The 19183-nt window shown below is 36.7% G+C and overlaps 1 protein-coding gene across 1 annotated transcript in view; it reads left to right on the forward strand.

Annotated features, from left to right (window-relative positions):
• ZC3H6 (zinc finger CCCH-type containing 6) overlaps window positions 1–19183 on the forward strand; it is a 70081-nt gene that overhangs the window by 31948 nt on the left and 18950 nt on the right. Inside the window, exons 3-5 of the mRNA XM_068973360.1 lie at window positions 3222–3344; window positions 11187–11439; window positions 15343–15476. Coding sequence (XP_068829461.1) covers window positions 3222–3344; window positions 11187–11439; window positions 15343–15476 — 510 coding nt within the window. The remainder of the gene's footprint in view (window positions 1–3221; window positions 3345–11186; window positions 11440–15342; window positions 15477–19183) is intronic.

Genomic DNA, 19183 nt, shown 5'->3' on the forward strand with positions numbered 1-19183 from the left:
AGAGAAACAAAAAGGAAGAACTTAAAGTTACAAGCAGAATTTAACAAATTAAAATATGAAGTCAGTTTTATAAAAAATCAGCAAGATATATAAGTTATTGGCCAAACTAGTCAAGAAAAAGGAGATGCAAAAACAAAGATATTTTGAGGCCAAGAACTTTTAAAACCATCATGCCCTGGTTCCTTTTTAACAGTTCTTCCTTTAAGTTATCTATCTTCCCTCATAGAGAGGTACTTTCAACATTTTGCTTGAAAATCGTAACTAGTTCATTAGGCTTATTTCCTACTTTCCGTTTTACTGAATGTAACGGTGTTGCCAGGTTTCTGCACTATAGAACGGAGATCTCCCTGCCGCCACTCCTTTATTTACTTTTGATTGTGCTGGGTTTATGGCTGCATGGGCTCTCTGTAGTTCCCGCAAGTGGCGGCTGGGGCTGCAGTGCACGGGCTTCTCATTGCAGTGCCTTCTCTTGCAGAGCACAGACTCCAGAGTGCATGGTCTCAGTAGGCATGGCCCCCGGGCTCTAGAGCACAGGCTTAGTACTTGTAGCACTCCGGTTTCATTGCCCTATAGCATACGGAATCTTCCCAGACCAGGGATCAAACCACTGTGCCACCAGGGAAACCCCTTCACTTTTAATAAGATCTCTCTCTCTCTTTCCTTTAAGTTACCCCAAAGTTCAAAATTTTACTAGTGATCATTAAGGATGATCTAGGCTTTCACTATGCTCCTTTAAGGTCATTCCAGTATCTATTCCTTCCCTGATTCCAAAACCAGTCCTGCCTTTTAGTGTTTGTACTGGCAGCACCACATTTCCAGAATCTGTATTAGCTAACTATTGCTGCACAGATTGCTACTCCAAACTTAGAAGCTTAAAACAACGAAAGTTTGCCTCTCTGTTTCTGTGGGTCAGAAATGTGGGTATGGCTTAACTGTGATTCTGGCTCAGCACTTCTTGTGAGGTTGCAGTCATTTCCTCTTCCAAGTTCAGTCATGAGGCTCTTGGCAGCCTCAGCTCCTCACCATGTGAGCCTCTTTACATGTCACAGCAGCGTCCTCACGGTTTGGCTCACTGCCTCCAAAGCAAGCGAGCCAACAGTGAGAGAGCAAGCGAGAGCACCCACGATGACAGCTACAGTCTTCTTAACCTAAGCACTTTGGACAAGATGTATTTACTAGAAACAAGCTTCTAAGTTTAGGCCTCACTCAGGGAGAAGAATTAATCTTTACCTCTTGAGGACAGGAGTAATAATTTGTGGACTTTACCTTTAAAACGACCATCCAAGAATAGATAGGAAAACCCCCAAAGGAGGTGACCCTAACATATTAAAGCACATTAATGCTTCTGTCATTAAAGCAGTGTGATACTGGTACATGGAAAAATAGACAGTGAAACAGAAAACTATTTTCTTCATTTGTGGTAGATTTTTGAAGGACAGGTAGGAATTAGTCGGTTGACCGAAGAGACACAAAGAATACAAAAGCAAAAAGGCATGAAAAGGCTGCCATGTTCATGGAAGTCACTGAAGTCTCTAATTTCTTTCTGGCACTGAATATTTGAAGGGTGCACTAAGTGGCCATTCTGTTAATTAGCTCTTGACTATCCATCTTTTGCCCTCTTTACTCACCACGATGTGGTGTCATGCTGTTAAAGAGTCCCACAGAAAACAATCATTTAGACTTGAACTTTAGTACTTAGCAACCAAGTGGATTGAAAGAAATAATCTACCAGTGTATTATAAGTAAAATAACAAAATTAAAGGAACACTTTCAAACACTAAACAGATACTAAACAATACCCCAAAAAAGAAACACAAAAATTCTGAAATAAAAAGTGTACTATCCTTTTCACTTAAAAATGTAATAATTTTAATTACTCTCTTCTATTTCTAGCTATTTTTAATGTAGTCCAGTTGCTAATTCCAAGTTAATAATTACTCTTAGTTATTACTATATATGAACCACATAGTATATATTTTTAATAATAGCCTACCTAATGGCTTCTTAAATCTGTATTCTAGACTCATTTTGGGGGGATAGCCTGAAGACTCTTCTTCTTTCAGCAGAATCTTCTCTTCTCTGATGGCTCTTTCTGAAGCAAGGCCCTTGTTTGAACTTCTTCTTAGGCAAGTCTTCTTAGTGTTCTTCAAATGAGAAGTGTTCTCTTTAGCCAGAGCTGGCTTCTGCTAATAACACAGCAAATTTGGCTTTTAAATCGATAATATTTATTTCAAATCCTAACCAAAAAGATTAGATACTTAAGCTTGAAGTGTTTCAGAGCAGAATTATAAAAAGATCTTCATATCACGTATCAAATCAACAGAAACAGAGCAGCACCACAAAACTAAACCCCATAACATTTAAGAACAATGTAGAGGAAAACAGTCATCTTAAGTGAGCATGTAAGAATGGAATAGAGGAAAACAGATCCTTCTGTCCAAGTATCAGGAGCTCAGTTTTGTTTGGCACATTTTTACTGAGTTTGTTCTAGACCTTCATGCTGGAAATGTAAGGACGATGAAATACAGAGCCAGTGTCTTTGTTGATAAGAACTTTAAAAAATATTTTTAAAGAGGATGCTCAAACTGGGAAGGTAATTATTTTGACCAGATGGAGGAGATTTGGTGATCTGAATGAGTGAAATTGCATTCATACTTGAAAAAACTTATTCATGATATTTGTCAATCAGTATCAATTACTTATGGTTTGCATTTCATCTTTGTTCAATTTTATGGATTGTATTTGTTTTATATTTATAATTTGGAATGTTTTGGTATCTTTTAGATTTAGGGTACTTATACAATAGATTAAGAACTCTAAAGCCGTTTTATGTAAAAACAAATAATAAGTCATACTCAATTCGTGTTCTAGGACCTTTTTGGTGATGAGGAACCAATTTTATTTTCTTTAAGATTAACTTAAATTTAAATACCTTGAGAGCATATTTTCTGTTTGAAGTCCTTGGGCCAAAGGGATGATGGAGAAAATGCTGCCATAAAATCTCTGAGAAAAGAGGAATATGTACTTTCCTTCAGAAAATTTTAGAGAAGCTGGGGTGGAGGTGGTGTTTTGGAGCAAGAATTTTTCAGTTAATACTTCAGAACCTACTAGGATGATATAATCTGTTGGTTGGCCCCTCTGGTTGAAACAAGGTTATTCAGTTACTAGTTAAATTTTCTTCCTTTTGTAAATGTAACAGTTTTGGTTTTTCCTTCTTTCAGCATAATTCTCCATCCAGTGATGATAGCTCAGACTATAGCCTTGATTCAGAGGTCGAACATACAGAAACTTCCCACAGAAAAAGATCTGGTTTCTACAGAGATTATGACATTCCATTTTCTCAGGTATTTCTTTATTTTTATTGTCATAAAATATACATAGCAAAAATTTACAGTTTTAACTATTTTTCTTTCTCTAAAAATTGAAGTGGAATTGACCTACAACACTATGTTATTTCCAGGTACACAATGTATTATAATAATAGCATTCATTATTTCTGTACATTACAAAATGATACCATCACAAATCTGGTTACCAGACTTTCACTTATTTCACTTAAAACATGGTGCCCTCTAGGTCTATTCATGTTGTCGCACATGGCAAGGTTTCATTCTTTTTTATGGCCAAGTGATATTCCATTGTATATGTGCTACATATCTTTATCCATTCATCTCTGCTGTCACCTACAGAGATACTACATTATTGTGTTTCCCCTATGTTGTACATTTCATCCCTGTGATTCACTTATTTTACAACTGGAAGGCTCTACCTCTTAATCTCCCTGACCTATTTCTTTTATTCCCCTCTGGCGACCACCTGTTCATTCTCTGTGAATCTGTTTCCCTTTTGCTGTTTGCTCATTTGTTTGGTTTTTATATTCCACATGTAAGAGAAATAACATGGCATTTATCTTTCTTTGAGTCATTTCACTTAGCATGATGCCCTGTAGGTCCATACATGTTGTTGCACATGGCAAGGTTTCATTTTTTTTTATGGTCGAGTAATATTCCATTGTATATGTGCTACATGTCTTTATCCAGTCATCCTTTAATGAACACTTAGGTCATTTTCATATCTTGGCCACTGTAAATAATACAGCAGTGAACATAGGGGTGCATATATCTTTTCAAATTAATGTTTTTATTTTCCCTGGAAAAATATCCAGAAGTGGAATGCTGGATCATATGATAGTTCTAGTTTTTAATATTTTGAGAAACCTTCATACTGTTTTCTGTAGTGGCTGCACCAATTTACATTCCCACCAACAGTGTACAAGTGTTTCCTTTCCTCCACATTTTCACCAATACGTGTTATTTCTTATCTTTTTGATGATGGCCATTCTGCCAGGTGTGAGGTAATACATCCTTGTGGTTTTGATTTTCATTTCCCTGATGATTAGTGATAGTGATATTGAGCATCTTTTCATGTGCCTGTTGACCACTCATATATCTTCTTTGGAAAAACTCACTATTTTCACCATTTTAAAATAACAATTTCTCAGTGACATTAAGTGTATTTACCGTGTTTAGCAACGATCACTTCTATCCATTTCCACAACATTTTCATCATCCTAAAGAGAAGCAGTATCTGCCAAACAGTAATACCTCATTTCTCCCTTCCCCACTCCTGGTAACCACTATTCTTTCCATCTCTGTGAATTTGTCTGCTCTGGGCACTTCACACACTGTCCTTTTGTGTCTGACTCTTTTTACTTAGCATAATTTTTTCATCTTTGTTGAAAAAATTTTTTCCATCTGTGTTGTATAGTATGTATCAGAATTTCCTTCCGTTTTAAAGCTGGATAATATTCTATTATAGGTATATACTACATTTTGTTTATTTATTCCTTTATTAATAGTTATTTGGATTGCTTCCACCTTTTGCCTATTGTTAATGCTTCTATGAATGTGAGTGCATAGACATCTCTTCAAGACTCTGCTGTCATTTCTTTGGGGGTGTAGACCTAGGGGTGAAATTGCTTGATTATATGTTATTTCTGCATTTAACTTTCTGAGGAATTATCAACTATTGCCCACAAAGGCTGCACCGGTTTACATTTCTGCCAACAATGCTTGCGACTTTTCTAATTGCTCCACATCCTTGTCAAACTTGCTCTTTTCTGTTTTTTGTTTGTTTTGTTTTGGATAAGAGCCTTCTTATGTGTATGTGTGCAGTTGCTAAGTTGTGTCTGACTCTTTACAACCCCATGAACTATAGCCCACCAGGCTCCTCTGCCTATGGGATTTTTCTGGCTGGAATACTGGAGCAGGTTGCCATTTCCTCCTCCAGGGGACTTTCTCGACCCAGAGACTGAATCCACATCTCCTTCATTGCAGGTGGATTCTTTACCACCGAGCTGCCTGGAAAGCCCAAGAGCCTTCCTAATGGGTGTGAAATGATATCTTTTGAATTACTGCCTTTTAAAGAGAAGAATTAAGCTTTCAATTTCATTCTTTGCTTTCTGATGTTTAAAAAAATATTCTATAAAACATGCTACAAATTTCAAATCTTTGAACATAAAGAATGTTTGCTAGGGCTGCCATAACAACATACCACAGACTGGTGGCTTAAACAGCAGAAATTTACTTTTCTCACAGTCCAGTCCAAGATTGAGGTGCTGGCAGGATTGGTTTTCTCTGAGGGCTGCAAAGGAAGGGTCTGTTTGGGTTTTCTCCTTGGCTTATAGACTTGTAGGCTTGTAGATCTACTTGCTGCTTTGTCCTTGTACGATCATCCCTCTGTGCATGTGAACCCTTGGTTCCTCTGTGTATTCAAATTTCCGCTTAGACAGAGAGCAGTCAAATTGGATCAGGACTCACCCTAACATCTTCATTGTGACTTAATCACCACTTTAAAGTCCCTTTCTCCAAACACTCTCACATGTTGAGGTATTGAGGGTTAGGGCTTCAATATATGACTTTTGTGCCATCTACCTTTTCAAGTGCAAATGTTATTTGGTGTATTTTAAACAGAAAAAAAAAGTAAAACATGATATACTTTATATCTTCCTTAAGTATATTGGATTGTATGAGCAAGACTTCAATATAAATAATTACTTTGTGCTGGAAAAATCCTGGTGCTCTCAGGAGTACTGAGGAGTATTCAGGTCAGTGTGTGTATACCTTAAAAACCCCAGACTTTCTGAGTTTTTGCAGCTGGGGATTACTAAGGTTTCCACTCTTTCCAGACTCTGGACTTCTCCTTTTGTTCCCAAAGGTTAAAACGATAGTCAAAAGTATTGTTGAACCTGTCAGATGTTTTTTCATGATGGGCTAATGCTTTCAGAGCAAAAACAGCTCCAAGTACTGCTCATTTCTGGGGATTTTCAGCTACTCCATGAATAATGGTCCAGAAATTCTTCACTAATTTATTAGCTCTCTGATGTCTATAGTAGTTTGAAAAAAAAATATTTTGTCTACCTTTTCTGCATTTTTTTTAGGAGAAGGGCTGATCTGAATTAAATTACCTAATCTGGCATTAGAAAAGAAAGTTCAGGGTCATTTCCTTCACATAAGCTTTAGGGTTGACTCACTGAGATTAGAAAGTATATCCTGAAAATCTCATTTAATGAGATTATAAGTAGGTACTATATGAAACTTTTACTCTAAAAGGCAATAATAGAATATAGTATTAGCATCTAACTATGAAATTGAAGTACTTAATATGTTTTCCTTTTTCCTCATCCTTGTTCAGGGTCTCCTGTACTATTATTTCATGTTCATAATGATAGCCTGTATTACGGAAACCAAATCTGCCCCCACAGACATTCTAGCAGGTATATAGCCTAATAATCAATAAGCAAAGTGATTGAAGAAAATCTTTTGGTAGAATTTATAGTCTTTTTTGTTTCTTTTATCTTTAGGAGGGCTTTTAAAAATACTTGCTAGATCCTTGCTGGTGAGTACATTTTGTTCATTCCAGATGATGAGCTTGAGAAGCATGAGGAGCTCTTCTTCTAGAGAACTGGGGCTGCTCTGTACCCCCTCAGTCCATTTAGCACTTCCAGGAGAGCTTGGGTGGTGCCCTGATGTAAACACTAAGCACTGCAGCAGGCACATTAGAGTCTGTCACTGCAGAAGGAGCCCTGAGGTGGGAGATTTGCATCATTAGAGGGATAGGATTATTTGCTGTTGGGAAATCAAGGGAGGGATGAATTTTAAGTTTAGGGGTAATTCTGCTTGAAAAAGTAGGAATTATGAACATTATTTTTGTAAAGGCTGTGAAAAATCAAGAGAACTGGATTAATATTAATGCTTAAAAGTTTTTGTGGAAAGCATCTAATTTCTAGAGGAAAATTCATAGTTGCCCATTAACAGTAATCTTTAGTAATTAAGTATTGAAATATATCATTGAAAAATTAATACAATCACATTTTTAATAAAAGGAATATAAGTACCATTCAGTGAATTAATCTTCAGCTTAATCAAAACAATTATTTTTTGTTTTAATAGTGGCTTTTTAAAAAATGTAAGAAACTGCCTCTTGGCTATAATCCTAAATCCACTTCTGAATTTCTGAAGTGCTAGACTGAGAACAGTTGATAAACTTTAAAAACGTTGCTTTAAGAATGTTGGAAGTCATGGGAGGCCAGAAGCTGGCCCCTGGCGCCAGTGTACTATGGGCCCACCAGAAGGTGAAGGCCCTTTCTGTGCTGACTTGGTGGGAGTGTGCGGCGCGGGGCCGGCTGGGGCTTCATTGTCATGGAGTGGGAGGGGGAAAAGCTGTCCGCGAGGCCCACCCTTGAGACCAAGGGGCTGCGTTTCCTTCATGTCAGAGAAATTAAGGAAACAATTCCATTCACCATTGCAATGAAAAGAATAAAATACTTAGGAATATATCTACCTAAAGAAACAAAAGACCTATATATACAAAAGTATAAAACACTGGTGAAAGAAATCAAAGAGGATGCTAATAGATGGAGAAATATACTGTGTTCATGGATCGGAAGAATCAATATAGTGAAAATGAGTTATACTACCCAAAGCAATCTATAGATTCAATGCAATCCCTATCAGGCTACCAACTGTATTTTTTCACAGAGCTAGAACAAATAATTTCACAATTTGTATGGAAATACAAAAAACCTCGAATAGCCAAAGCAATCTTGAGAAAGAAGAATGGAACTGGAGGAATCAATCTGCCTGACCTCAGGCTCTACTACAAGGCCACAGTAAAGACAGTATGGTACTGGCACAAAGACAGAAATATATCAGTGGAACAAAATAGAAAGCCCAGAGATAAATCCACGCACCTATGGACACCTTATCTTTGACAAAGGAGGCAAGAATATACAATGGAGAAAGTGAAGTGAAGTCGCTCAGTCGTGTCTGACTCTTTGTGACCCCATGGACCCCATGGAAGCCCTATCAGGCTTCTCTGTCCATGGGATTTTCCAGGCAAGAGTACCGGAATGGGTTGCCATTTCCTTATCCAAAGGATCTTCCCAGCCCAGGGATTGAACCCGGGTCTCCCGCACTGCAGGCAGCTGCTTTACCCTTTGAGCCACCAGGGAAGCCCAATGGAGAAAGGACAATCTCTTTAACAAGTGGTGCTGGGAAAACTGGTCAACCACTTGTAAAAGAATGAAACTAGAACACTTTCTAACACCATACACAAAAATAAACACAAAATGGATTAAAGATCTAAACGTAAGACAGAAACTATAGAACTCCTTGAGTAGAACATAGGCAAAACACTCTCCGACATAAATCACAGCAGGATCCTCTATGACCCACCTCCCAGAATATTGGAAATAAAAGCAAAAATAAACAAATGGGATCTAATTAAAATTAAAAGCTTCTGCACAACAAAGGAAATTATAAGCAAGGTGAAAAGACAGCCTTCAGAATGGGAGAAAATTATAGCAAATGAAGCAACTGACAATTAATCTCAAAAATATACAAGCAACTTATGCAGCTCAATTCCAGAAAAATAAACAACCCAATCAAAAAATGGGCCAAAGAACTAAACAGATATTTCTCCAAAGAAGATATACAGATGGCTAACAAATACATGAAAAGATGCTCAACATCACTCATTATCAGAGAAATGTAGATCAAAACCACAGTGAGGTACCATTTCATGCCAGTCAGAATGGCTGCTATCCAAAAGTCTACAAGCAATAAATGCTGGAGAGGGTGTGGAGAAAAGGGAACCCTCTTACACTGTTGGTGGGAATGCAAACTAGTTCAGCCACTATGGAGAACAGTGTGGAGATTCCTTTAAAAACTGGAAATAGAGCTGCCATATGACCCAGCAATCCCACTGCTGGGCATACACACCGAGGAAACCAGAATTGAAAGAGACACGCATACCCCAATGTTCATTGCAGCACTGTTTATAATAGCCAAGGACATGGAAGCAACCTAGATGTCTATCAACAGAGGAATGGATAAAAAAGCTGTGGTACATATACACAATGGAGTATTACTCAGCCATTAAAAAAATACATTTGAATCAGTTCTAATGAGGTGGATGCAACTGGAGCCGATTATACAGAGTGAAGTAAGCCAGAAAGAAAAACACCAATACAGTATACTAAGGCATATATATGGAATTTAGAAAGATGGTAACGATAACCCTGTATGCGAGACAGCAGAAGAGACACAGATGTATAGAACAGTCTTTTGGACTCTGTGGGAGAGGGTGAGGGTGGGATGATTTGGGAGAATGGCATTGAAACATGTATAATATCATATATGAAATGAATCGCCAGTCCAGGTTCGATGCATGATACAGGATGCTTGGGGCTGGTGCACTGGGATGACCCAGAGGGATGGGATGGAGAGGGAGGTGGGAGGGGGGTCCAGGATGGGGAACATGTATACACCCATGGCAGATTCATGTTGATGTATGGCAAAACCAATACACTATTGTAAAGTAATTAGGCTCCAATTAAATAAACAAAAAAATAAATTTATATTAAAAAAAGCAGAGTGTTGGAAGTCTAATACAGTGTCTTGAAAATTCTAAATCGATGTTAATTGTTTTTCTTGATTGCTTCAGTTATATACTTTTTCTCTATTTTATAATTACTGCTGCTGCTGCTGCTGCTGCTGCTAAGTCGCTTCAGTTGTGTCCAACTCTGCGCGACCCCATAGACGGCAGCCCACCAGGCTCCCCCATCCCTGGGGTTCTCCAGGCAAGAATACTGGAGTGGGTTGCCATTTCCTTCTCCAGTGCATGAAAGTGAAAAGTGAAAGTGAAGTCACTCAGTCGTGCCTGACTCTTATAGAAAGGACTTAATATTTCTCTGTATTTTATTAAAAACACAGTCTCATGTTGGTATTCTGCCAGGGTAGTATTTTATATCACATTTAAAATGTACTAAACTGAAAATGAGTCATGGTCTGACTTTTTCTAGATCCTCAAGTTGTAATTATGTGCAATTTTTTTTCTTGCTTTCTAATAAAAAAATTGACAAGATATGATAGAAGTAATGAAAATATTTCAGTGAATAGAGAAGTACTTGAATCCTATCACTAAATAAACTCCTAGGACTACAATGTATTTTTTTATTTTTACATGCTTTAGTAAAAAGCAATAAAATTCATAATGGGTAAATGCAATAAATAGTTTCTAATGAGCAATTTATTCATTAGATGTTTTTCATTATTAGGGACATCTATATTTTTTCCTATTAAATCTCATATGCAACATTTTCTTTTTACAAATTTGACCTTACATATTTTTTATTAAATATAATATGCTTAAACATGTCATTTGGGAATTTTTCAATCTTAAGGAGACTGTATATTTTCTACCCTTTCTCCAAGCTATTTTACTATTTTTTTTCTATTTTCACAAAGACCTCTGTGGGTTTTTGGAGAAGGAATTCGTGTATGTTGATACGGATTTTAAAGTATTCTTGTGGATAGAAATATTGAGGTGTGGAGCATGAGAAATGTAAGACATGGGCATGGGAAACAAAAGTGAACAAGACACACTCACCAGCAAGGTTTTATGAACATTACAGTGTTTAATAACATCAGAGTAGCATTTAGGTTTTTAAACTTAGTTTTAAATAGTTCCATAGATAAATTCTAACCACAAGACAGAACAACTCTTTTCCCCTTTTTCTCCCAGCTTTCTAGGGGTGGAGGGGTGGGGGAAGATGTCCTATGTTACTATCAACTCCTCTATATGTAACTGAAAAATCCTGACAATGATTATTCATTTTCACTTAGCATGGACATATATCAGGAAGCTACATGGCATCAAAGAAGAGTCAACATAACAGAAAATTTAAAAGTAAAGAATATGATGAGTACAGTACCTACAGTGATGACAACTTTGGTAGCTACAGTCAGGAAACAGAGGAAGATTTTGCCAGTCAGCTGAAACAATACAGGCAAGCTAAAGAAACCTCGAATACTTCTTTAGGATCATCTTTTTCTAAAGAACCAGGGAAAAAACAAAGATTGAAAGGAATTCAGCAAGGTAAGTTTGAAATTGTCTGGTTTTGACTATGAAAACTTTATTAAGATAAACAGGTAGCTATGAAGTAAAAACTTAAATTTCTTAGCCCTTTGTAATTGTCAGTTTATTCCTGTGGTTCCTAAATTTGTTTTTCTTTATTTTGTAGACCTTGAGGACAAAAATCTATAGATATTTCAATCTGCATGATATCTTAAAATTTGCATTTAATAGATTTCCTAATATTTTTAAAGTATATAAAATGTAGAAAAACTTTCCTGTTACAAAATTTCCCCTCTCTTCTATATGGTATCAGTATACTGAAAAAAAAAAATTACCTATCCTTTTCAACTGTTACCTTGTGTTACTTTATATTTTAGACCCTATAAAGACAGAATCCTGGAAAGCTATTCTTTTATTAGAGTTTAAAATGTAGTGATCATCTTTGCTGTTTAAATATACTCGACTGTATACTTTTTAAAAAATATATGTATTTTATTGAATCATAATTGACTTAAAATGTTGCAGGTACACAGCAAGATAATTCAGTTATACAATTACACAAATACTATTTTTGAAATTATTTTTCATCATAGGTTATTACAAGATACTGATTATAGTTCCCTATGCTATACAGTAAACCTAAATAAATGCTAGAAATCTAGCATTCTATTCATACTAAGCCAAACAAGTGAAATCAAAATGTCATATTTTTTTGTTATGTAAAAATTCATAATTTTCCTAAAATATATGTATTATACATGTTTATACATATGTATACAAAAGCTTTTCTACTATACTTGATAAAGGCTTGAGAAAGAACATCAAAAAATAAAAATAAAAGAGAGATCAAGAAATTGGAAAACATAAACTAAATGAAATGAGGCACTGAATATGAAATAGAAAAAGTGAAACAAACTAGATAAAAATAAAAGATCATCATATAGTCCAGTTTAGTCAGTTCAGTCACTCAGTTGTGTCTGACTCTTTGTCACCCCAAAGAGGAGGACTGCAGCATGCCAGGCCTCCCTGTCCATCACCAACTCCCAGAGCCTACTCAAACTCATGTCTATTGCATGGGTGATGCCATCCAACCATCTCATCTTCTGTCGTCCCCTTTTCCTCCCTCCTTCAATCTTTCTGAGCATCAGGGTCTTTTCCAATGAGTTGGTTCTTCGCATAAGGTGGCCAAAGTATTGGAGTTTCAGCTTCACCATCAGTCCTTCCAATGAGTATTCAGGACTGACTTCTTCAGTATTGACTGGTTGGATCCCCTTGCAGTCCAAGGGACTCTCAAGAGTCTTCTCCAGTACCACAGTTCAAAAGCATCATTTTTAAACATGACTGCTCATTAGAAACTTATCTGGAGCTCTGGAGAAAAAAAGCAATACCTGATCATTTGTATTTTTCAGAAAGTTTCAAGATAACTCTGATTTGCATCTGGAATTTAAAAAGTGATTACAGGCTTTTTTGTTAGATCCTAGTTTGGGTGATATGGAGTTCTATTATTTTTCTGTTGACCAATCATGATACAGTGGTATTAAGTGAGTAATAGTTACATAATCACAAGAGTAAAAGATGTTATCAGTTTTTACAATCAATAGCCATACAAAAAATAAAAGAATTACAATTGCAAGCCATAATGGAAACAGTGGGTACATAATGGATTAACTTAACAATATAAAATAACTACAATTTGGGAGGGGGAGTCAAGCAGAGTGGTGTGGTAAACGGAAGTGCATACATGCACATGTTTTCATCCACCCAACCAAGGACTATACACATTTTTCTGAATCAGAAATAACAAAACCTAAAGAAATTTCTGGAATGGTAACCTATTCATCTGTTATATTGAGGTACATCATCCTTGGGAAAACCAGGACAAGTCTCCATAGAAATTATGGATCACATAAGGGTCAAATTAGCCTTAAAAATTGTCTAGTTAGCATGTCTGCTTCAAGAAAACTGGAGCAAGATGAGGCTGAGGTGAAACGATGAAACCCAAACCCTATGTAACTATCTTTTCTTTTTTTAATTTTAAAATGTAAATTTAAAAATTTATTTATTTATTTTTATTTATTGTATTTTATTTTTTAAATATAAATTTATTTATTTTAATTGGAGGCTAATTATTTTACAGTATTGTATTGGATTTGCCATACATCAACATGAATCCATCATGGGTGCACATGTGTTCGCCATCCTGAACCCCCCTCCCACCTCCCTCCCCATCCCATCCCTCAGGGTCATCCCAGTGCACCAGCCCGGAGCATCCTGTATCATGCATCGAACCTGGACTGGCAATTCGTTTCACATCTTTTAATTAGCACTGAAAAAAAAAGTCCATTATGAGTAAATTTGGTTATTTTTACTGCTTTATTTTTTCTTGATTTCCTAGCAAAATTCCTTTGAAAAATGTGAACCGAGGCTTTGTTGAACTAAAGAGGAGGAATTTGTCTATACATGTGTTATTGTAATTGGCACGTTTGTTCCTGGAGTCAGACATAGTGGTGTCAGGGATCATTTCACTTGGGGAATAAAGGGAATGTGAAGTTCTTGTTCATCCCTTCCTACCTGGGGTTTTTCCTTTCAGACTCCTTCTTTTCGTTCTGTTAATGAATTGAGTATTGCGTTTTATTCTGAATTTCATTTTTTCCCCAGAATTATGAAAGTAATATATAGTCAAATGCAGAAAACTTTTTCTATGTGTAAAAAATGATAACGCAGCAAAGATCAAAGATAAAAAAAAATTTGAATCTCTACACCCAGGGACAATTACTATTAATATTTTTGGCAAACATTCTCTAGAATTTTTGAGAATTATTTTTAACAAAAAACTATACACTGTTAAAACTCCTTTCTTTCCCCCTTTAACTGTGAATTGTATTTCTGTCATTCTTACGTTAATGAGTAGATTCTAATGCCTACATTCTAATAGATGCACCATAATTTATCTATTAAATTGCTAAATTTGTTTGCTAGTAATTATTTGAGATTTAAGTTGCACCCATTTTTTGAAAATTCTGTGATTAACCCTGCATATTTATACATATCTCATCTTGGTAAACATTTTTTTCCTAATAATAAATGCTGAAATGTAGAATTAAGTCAAAAGGCATAGGCACATTTGAAAATTTTTGACCTATATACCAAGCTGATATCCAAAAAGGTGTTATAGCAGTTTATAACACTTCTGCCAGTGTGTGAAAATGCCAGTTTCTCCAAATCCCTACCACCGTTATTTCTTTGAGGTGAAAATTGGTGTGTTAATTTTTAATTTCTTTTAATGAAGTGAAACATTTTTGTCATGCGTTTATTGGCTGTTTTGTAGATTTAAGATCATTGTAAAACTTAGTAGTCCAATATGACTTTGGTAAAATGAGAAATCACTTTGTACTGTAACTTACTACCCTAATATATAATTTTTATAATTTAAGTATCTGTTTAGATACTTTTAAACATCAAGTTTTTCAAAAGTAAAAGACAGGTATAAATTTTGCTTGGCAATATATGTGATATCCAGAATTATCAATAGAAACAATTTGCTACAAATTAATCACTAATAATACTTCATTGTCTTCCTTAGAGAGGAATGCAATGTTTAATTCTCTTAAAAAACAGAAAACCTCCTTAATTGTTTATTCTAAGGAGAATTGAGAAGGATAAAACTAGAGTTGACTTCTCCAGCTACGTGTATCCTTGTTCTTTGCCTTCCTTATGTTGCTAACATCACTTGAGAAACAAAACAATAAGAAGCAGTACCTTCAAGTAAAATGTAAAGATGGAATTAGTTTTTTCATTGAATCTAGAGGGAAAAAAGAATGCACTGTACATTGTAGACTATTTAAAATATGCTATTCTCTGTAAACTAGTAGCCTGGTGTGCTGTTTTATTTATAACATCTAGAGTACATTTTAACTTTTGTAGGTACTGAGCAGAGGGTTAAAAGTTTTAATGTTGCTCGTGGACGAGGTTTGCTGAAAAAAATCAAACGCAAAGACCGTGGCGGAAGGGTCAACAAAGGGCCAAATGTGTTTTCAGGAACTGATGACTATCATGAGGTAATGAGAATTTATGTATATTGAGGATTCTACCTTTTAACTTACTTGGCTGCAAATAAAGCATTGTGATTTTAATACTATTTTCCTAGTAAATGAAAAATTTCCAGTTCAGGTCAAATGAGTATAGATGAATTCCAAAAACAAGTTTTGTTTTACTTAGTTATGATACTAGTATACAGATGCACGTTTAGGTGACATTGAAATGAAATTGCTAAGTTCAAAAGCACTTCAAAATAAAATTGATATGTCTGAAAGCAAAAATTTTTGTTCTGTAGGTTCTCTGTTGTACTTTTCCTTCCTAGGGGTCATCTTCCCTTGATGCAAATGGAAGTAAGATGCTTGGTAGCTCAATACGTGGCAGGACCAAGAAGGGAGACAGTGGTAAATTTACTTACTTATTAGAATTGAAATCCTTGAAAGAGAAGAAAGGAGGTATTAATGTTTGGAAGGGTCAATTTATGAACCATGTGTATAGTAGAGACTGAATAAATGTATGTTGAATTGAACTGAACTCTGAACAAATGCATTTCAACCTTGTAGTGACTTTCTAGATTAGAGTAATCCAGTTTCTGTATTCTGCCATTGTTCCAGTAAGATTTGATTGAATTATGCAGAACAAGGGGTTATCAATAGCTATAACCCTGACTGATAGAAAAGGGATACTAACATTGCAATTGGAAAATGCTCAGTTTTCTAATATCTGGGTTTAAAGATAATAGGAAAAGATTTTTTTAATATACTCCTTAGTATACTGTTTAGGGAGTTGCTAGCAAGTATGACCTTAAAAAAAAGTTTAGGATAATAAATAAATAAATAAATAATAAATAAATAAATAATAAATAATAAATAAATTTGTGAAGCCCAGCACATACTACTCTACTCCTGGTGATTCTCAGTCAACATGAATGTTTAAAGGCTCTGAGCAGGTTAGGCAGAAAGAAGTCTGACTTTGTTCAACCCATCATTTCTAAAATTTACTTCACCATGAACTCTTTTTTTTCCCCCACTCACCTACAAACATTCATTCTTAACTCACTGTTCTGTGGAATAACAGCTTTGCAAATAAGCTTAAAATTTCTGGGAAACTATAACCTGCCTCTCCATCTTTCTAGGCAGGTGTGGTTGTCTAGGATGTGCTGCTTTCACTAGACCAAATTGATTTGAATACTTTCTGAGTAAACCTCCTCCTATATTCAGTACTTATACCCTATATGTGAAAAAATGTTAGCTTCCAGGAAAATATAGTTTTGAGGGAGTTACTGCCTATCTCTGAGCTTCAGTTTGCTTAACCTGTAATATTAGAGTACAGTATTAAAATTAACTCTAATGGCCCCTTCAAGCACTAATATTTTAGATGTTTCCAGATCTAGCTTGCAACTAAAAAATTTCTTAATCTTGTGATAGAAAATAAGAATAAATTCTTTCTTGTGCATTTATCAGATTTAGGACATTTTTCCTTTCCTGAAGAATCTCCTGTCAAGCAGGAGACATGGGTACTGTCCCTGGGTCGGGAAGATCCCTGGAGAAGGAAATGGCAACCCATTCCAGTATTCTTGCCTGGGATATCCCATGGACAGGGGAGCCTAGCTGACTATAGTCCATGGGTCACAAAGAGTAAAACACAACTGAGTGACTAAAGGGGTTCCCAGTTGCTGCTACTGGTAAAGAACCCACCTGCCAGTGCAGGTAGATGTAAGAGGCATGGGTTTGACCCCTGGGTTGGGAAGATCCCCTGAAGGAGGAAGTAGCAACCCTCTCCAGTATACTTGCCTGGAGAACCCCACGGACAGAGGAGCCTGATGGGCTGCTACATAGTACAACTTGGTGCATTCTTCAGTGGGTTTTACTGGGGGGGTCATTACCTAATATTTTTACTTTTTGATTTTCAGAGTTATATTCCTCAAGTTGGCTCTTTGACTTCTCATGGTGCACTCTTTGGCTGCCTATTTTATTACAGCCACAATCCTTGTGGAGAAGGCATATGTGAACTGGTCATTTATAACTACTTGTTCTAAGTGAGCCTAGAAATAGAAAACGTTTATTAAAAAAATTTTCAGTTCAGTTGTTCACTCATGTCTGACTCTTTGCAACCCCACTGCAGCACGCCAGGATTCCCTGTCCATCATCAACTCCCGGAGTTTACTCTAACTCATGTCCATCAGTTGGTGATGCCATCCAACCATCTCATCCTCTGTCATCCCCTTTTCCTCCTACCTTCAATCTTTCCCAGCATCAGGGTCTTTTCAAATGAGTCAGTTCTTCACATCAGGTGGCCAAAATATTGGGAGTTTAAGCTTCAGCATCAGTCCTTCCAATGATTATTCAGGACTACTTTCCTTGAGGATTGACTGGTTGGATCTCCTTGCTGTTCATGGGACTCTCAAGAGTCTTCTCTAACACCACAGTTCAAAAGCATCAATTCTTCGGCACTCAGCTTTCTTTATGGTCCAGATCTCACATCCATACATGACTACTGGAAAAACCATAGCTTTGGCTAGACAGACCTTTGTCGGCAAAGCAAGGTCTCTGCTTTTTAATATGCTATCTAGGTTGGTCATCGGAGAAGGCAGTGGCACCTCACTCCAGTACTCTTGGGCCTGGCAAATCCCATGGACAGAAGAGCCTTGTAGGCTGCAGTCCATGGGGTTGCTAAGAGTCAGACACAACTGAGGGACTTGACTTTCAATTTTCACTTTCATGCATTGGAGAAGGTAATGGAAACACACTCCAGTGTTCTTGCCTGGAGAATGGCAGGGACGGGGGAGCCTGGTGGGCTGCCGTCTATGGGGTCACACAGAGTCGGACACAACTGAAGTGACTTAGCAGCAGCAGCAGCAGCAGGTTGGTCATAGCTTTCCTCAAGGAGCAAGCGTCCTTTAATTTCATGGCTGCAGTCACCATCTGCAGTGATTTTTGGGCACCCCCCAAAAATAAAGTCTGTCACTATTTCCATTGTTTCCCCATCTGTTTGCCATGAAGTGATGTGACCGGATGCCGTGATCTTCGTTTTTTGAATGTTGAGTTTTAAGCCAGCTTTTTCACTCTCCTCTTTGACTTTCATCAAGAGACTCTTTAGTTCCTTTTCTCTTTCTGCCATAAGGGTGGTGTCATCTGCATATCTGAGGTTATTGATATTCCTCCTGACAACCTTGATTCCAGCTTGTGCTTCATCCAGCCCAGTGTTTCTCATGATGTACTCTGCATAGAAGTTAAATAAGCAGGGTGACAATATATAGCCTTGACGTACTCCTTTCCCAATTTGGAACCAGTCTGTTGTTCCATGTCTGGTTCTACCTGTTGCTTCTTGATCTGTATACAGATTTCTTAGGAGGCAGGTAAGCTGGTCAGGTATTCCCATCTCTTTAAAAATTTTCCATAGTTTGTTGTGATCCACACAGTCAAAGGTTTTGGCATAGTTAGTAAAACAGAGGTAGATGTTTTCCTGGAACTCTCTAGCTTTTTTGATGATCCAACCTATGTTGACAATTTGATCTCTGGTTCCTTTGCCTTTTCTAAATGCAGGTTAAACATGTGGAAGTTCATGGTTCACATACTGTTGAAGCATGGCTTGTAGAATTTTGAGCATTACTTTGCTAGCGTATGAGATGAGTGTAATTGTGTGGTAGTTTGAACATTTTTGGCATTGCCCTTCTTTGGGATTGGAATGAAAACTGACCTTTCCAGTCCTGTGGCCACTGCTGAGTTTT

This window comes from Capricornis sumatraensis, chromosome 1, assembly GCF_032405125.1.
Source record: "Capricornis sumatraensis isolate serow.1 chromosome 1, serow.2, whole genome shotgun sequence".
In the NCBI taxonomy this organism is placed as follows: Eukaryota; Metazoa; Chordata; class Mammalia; order Artiodactyla; family Bovidae; genus Capricornis; species Capricornis sumatraensis.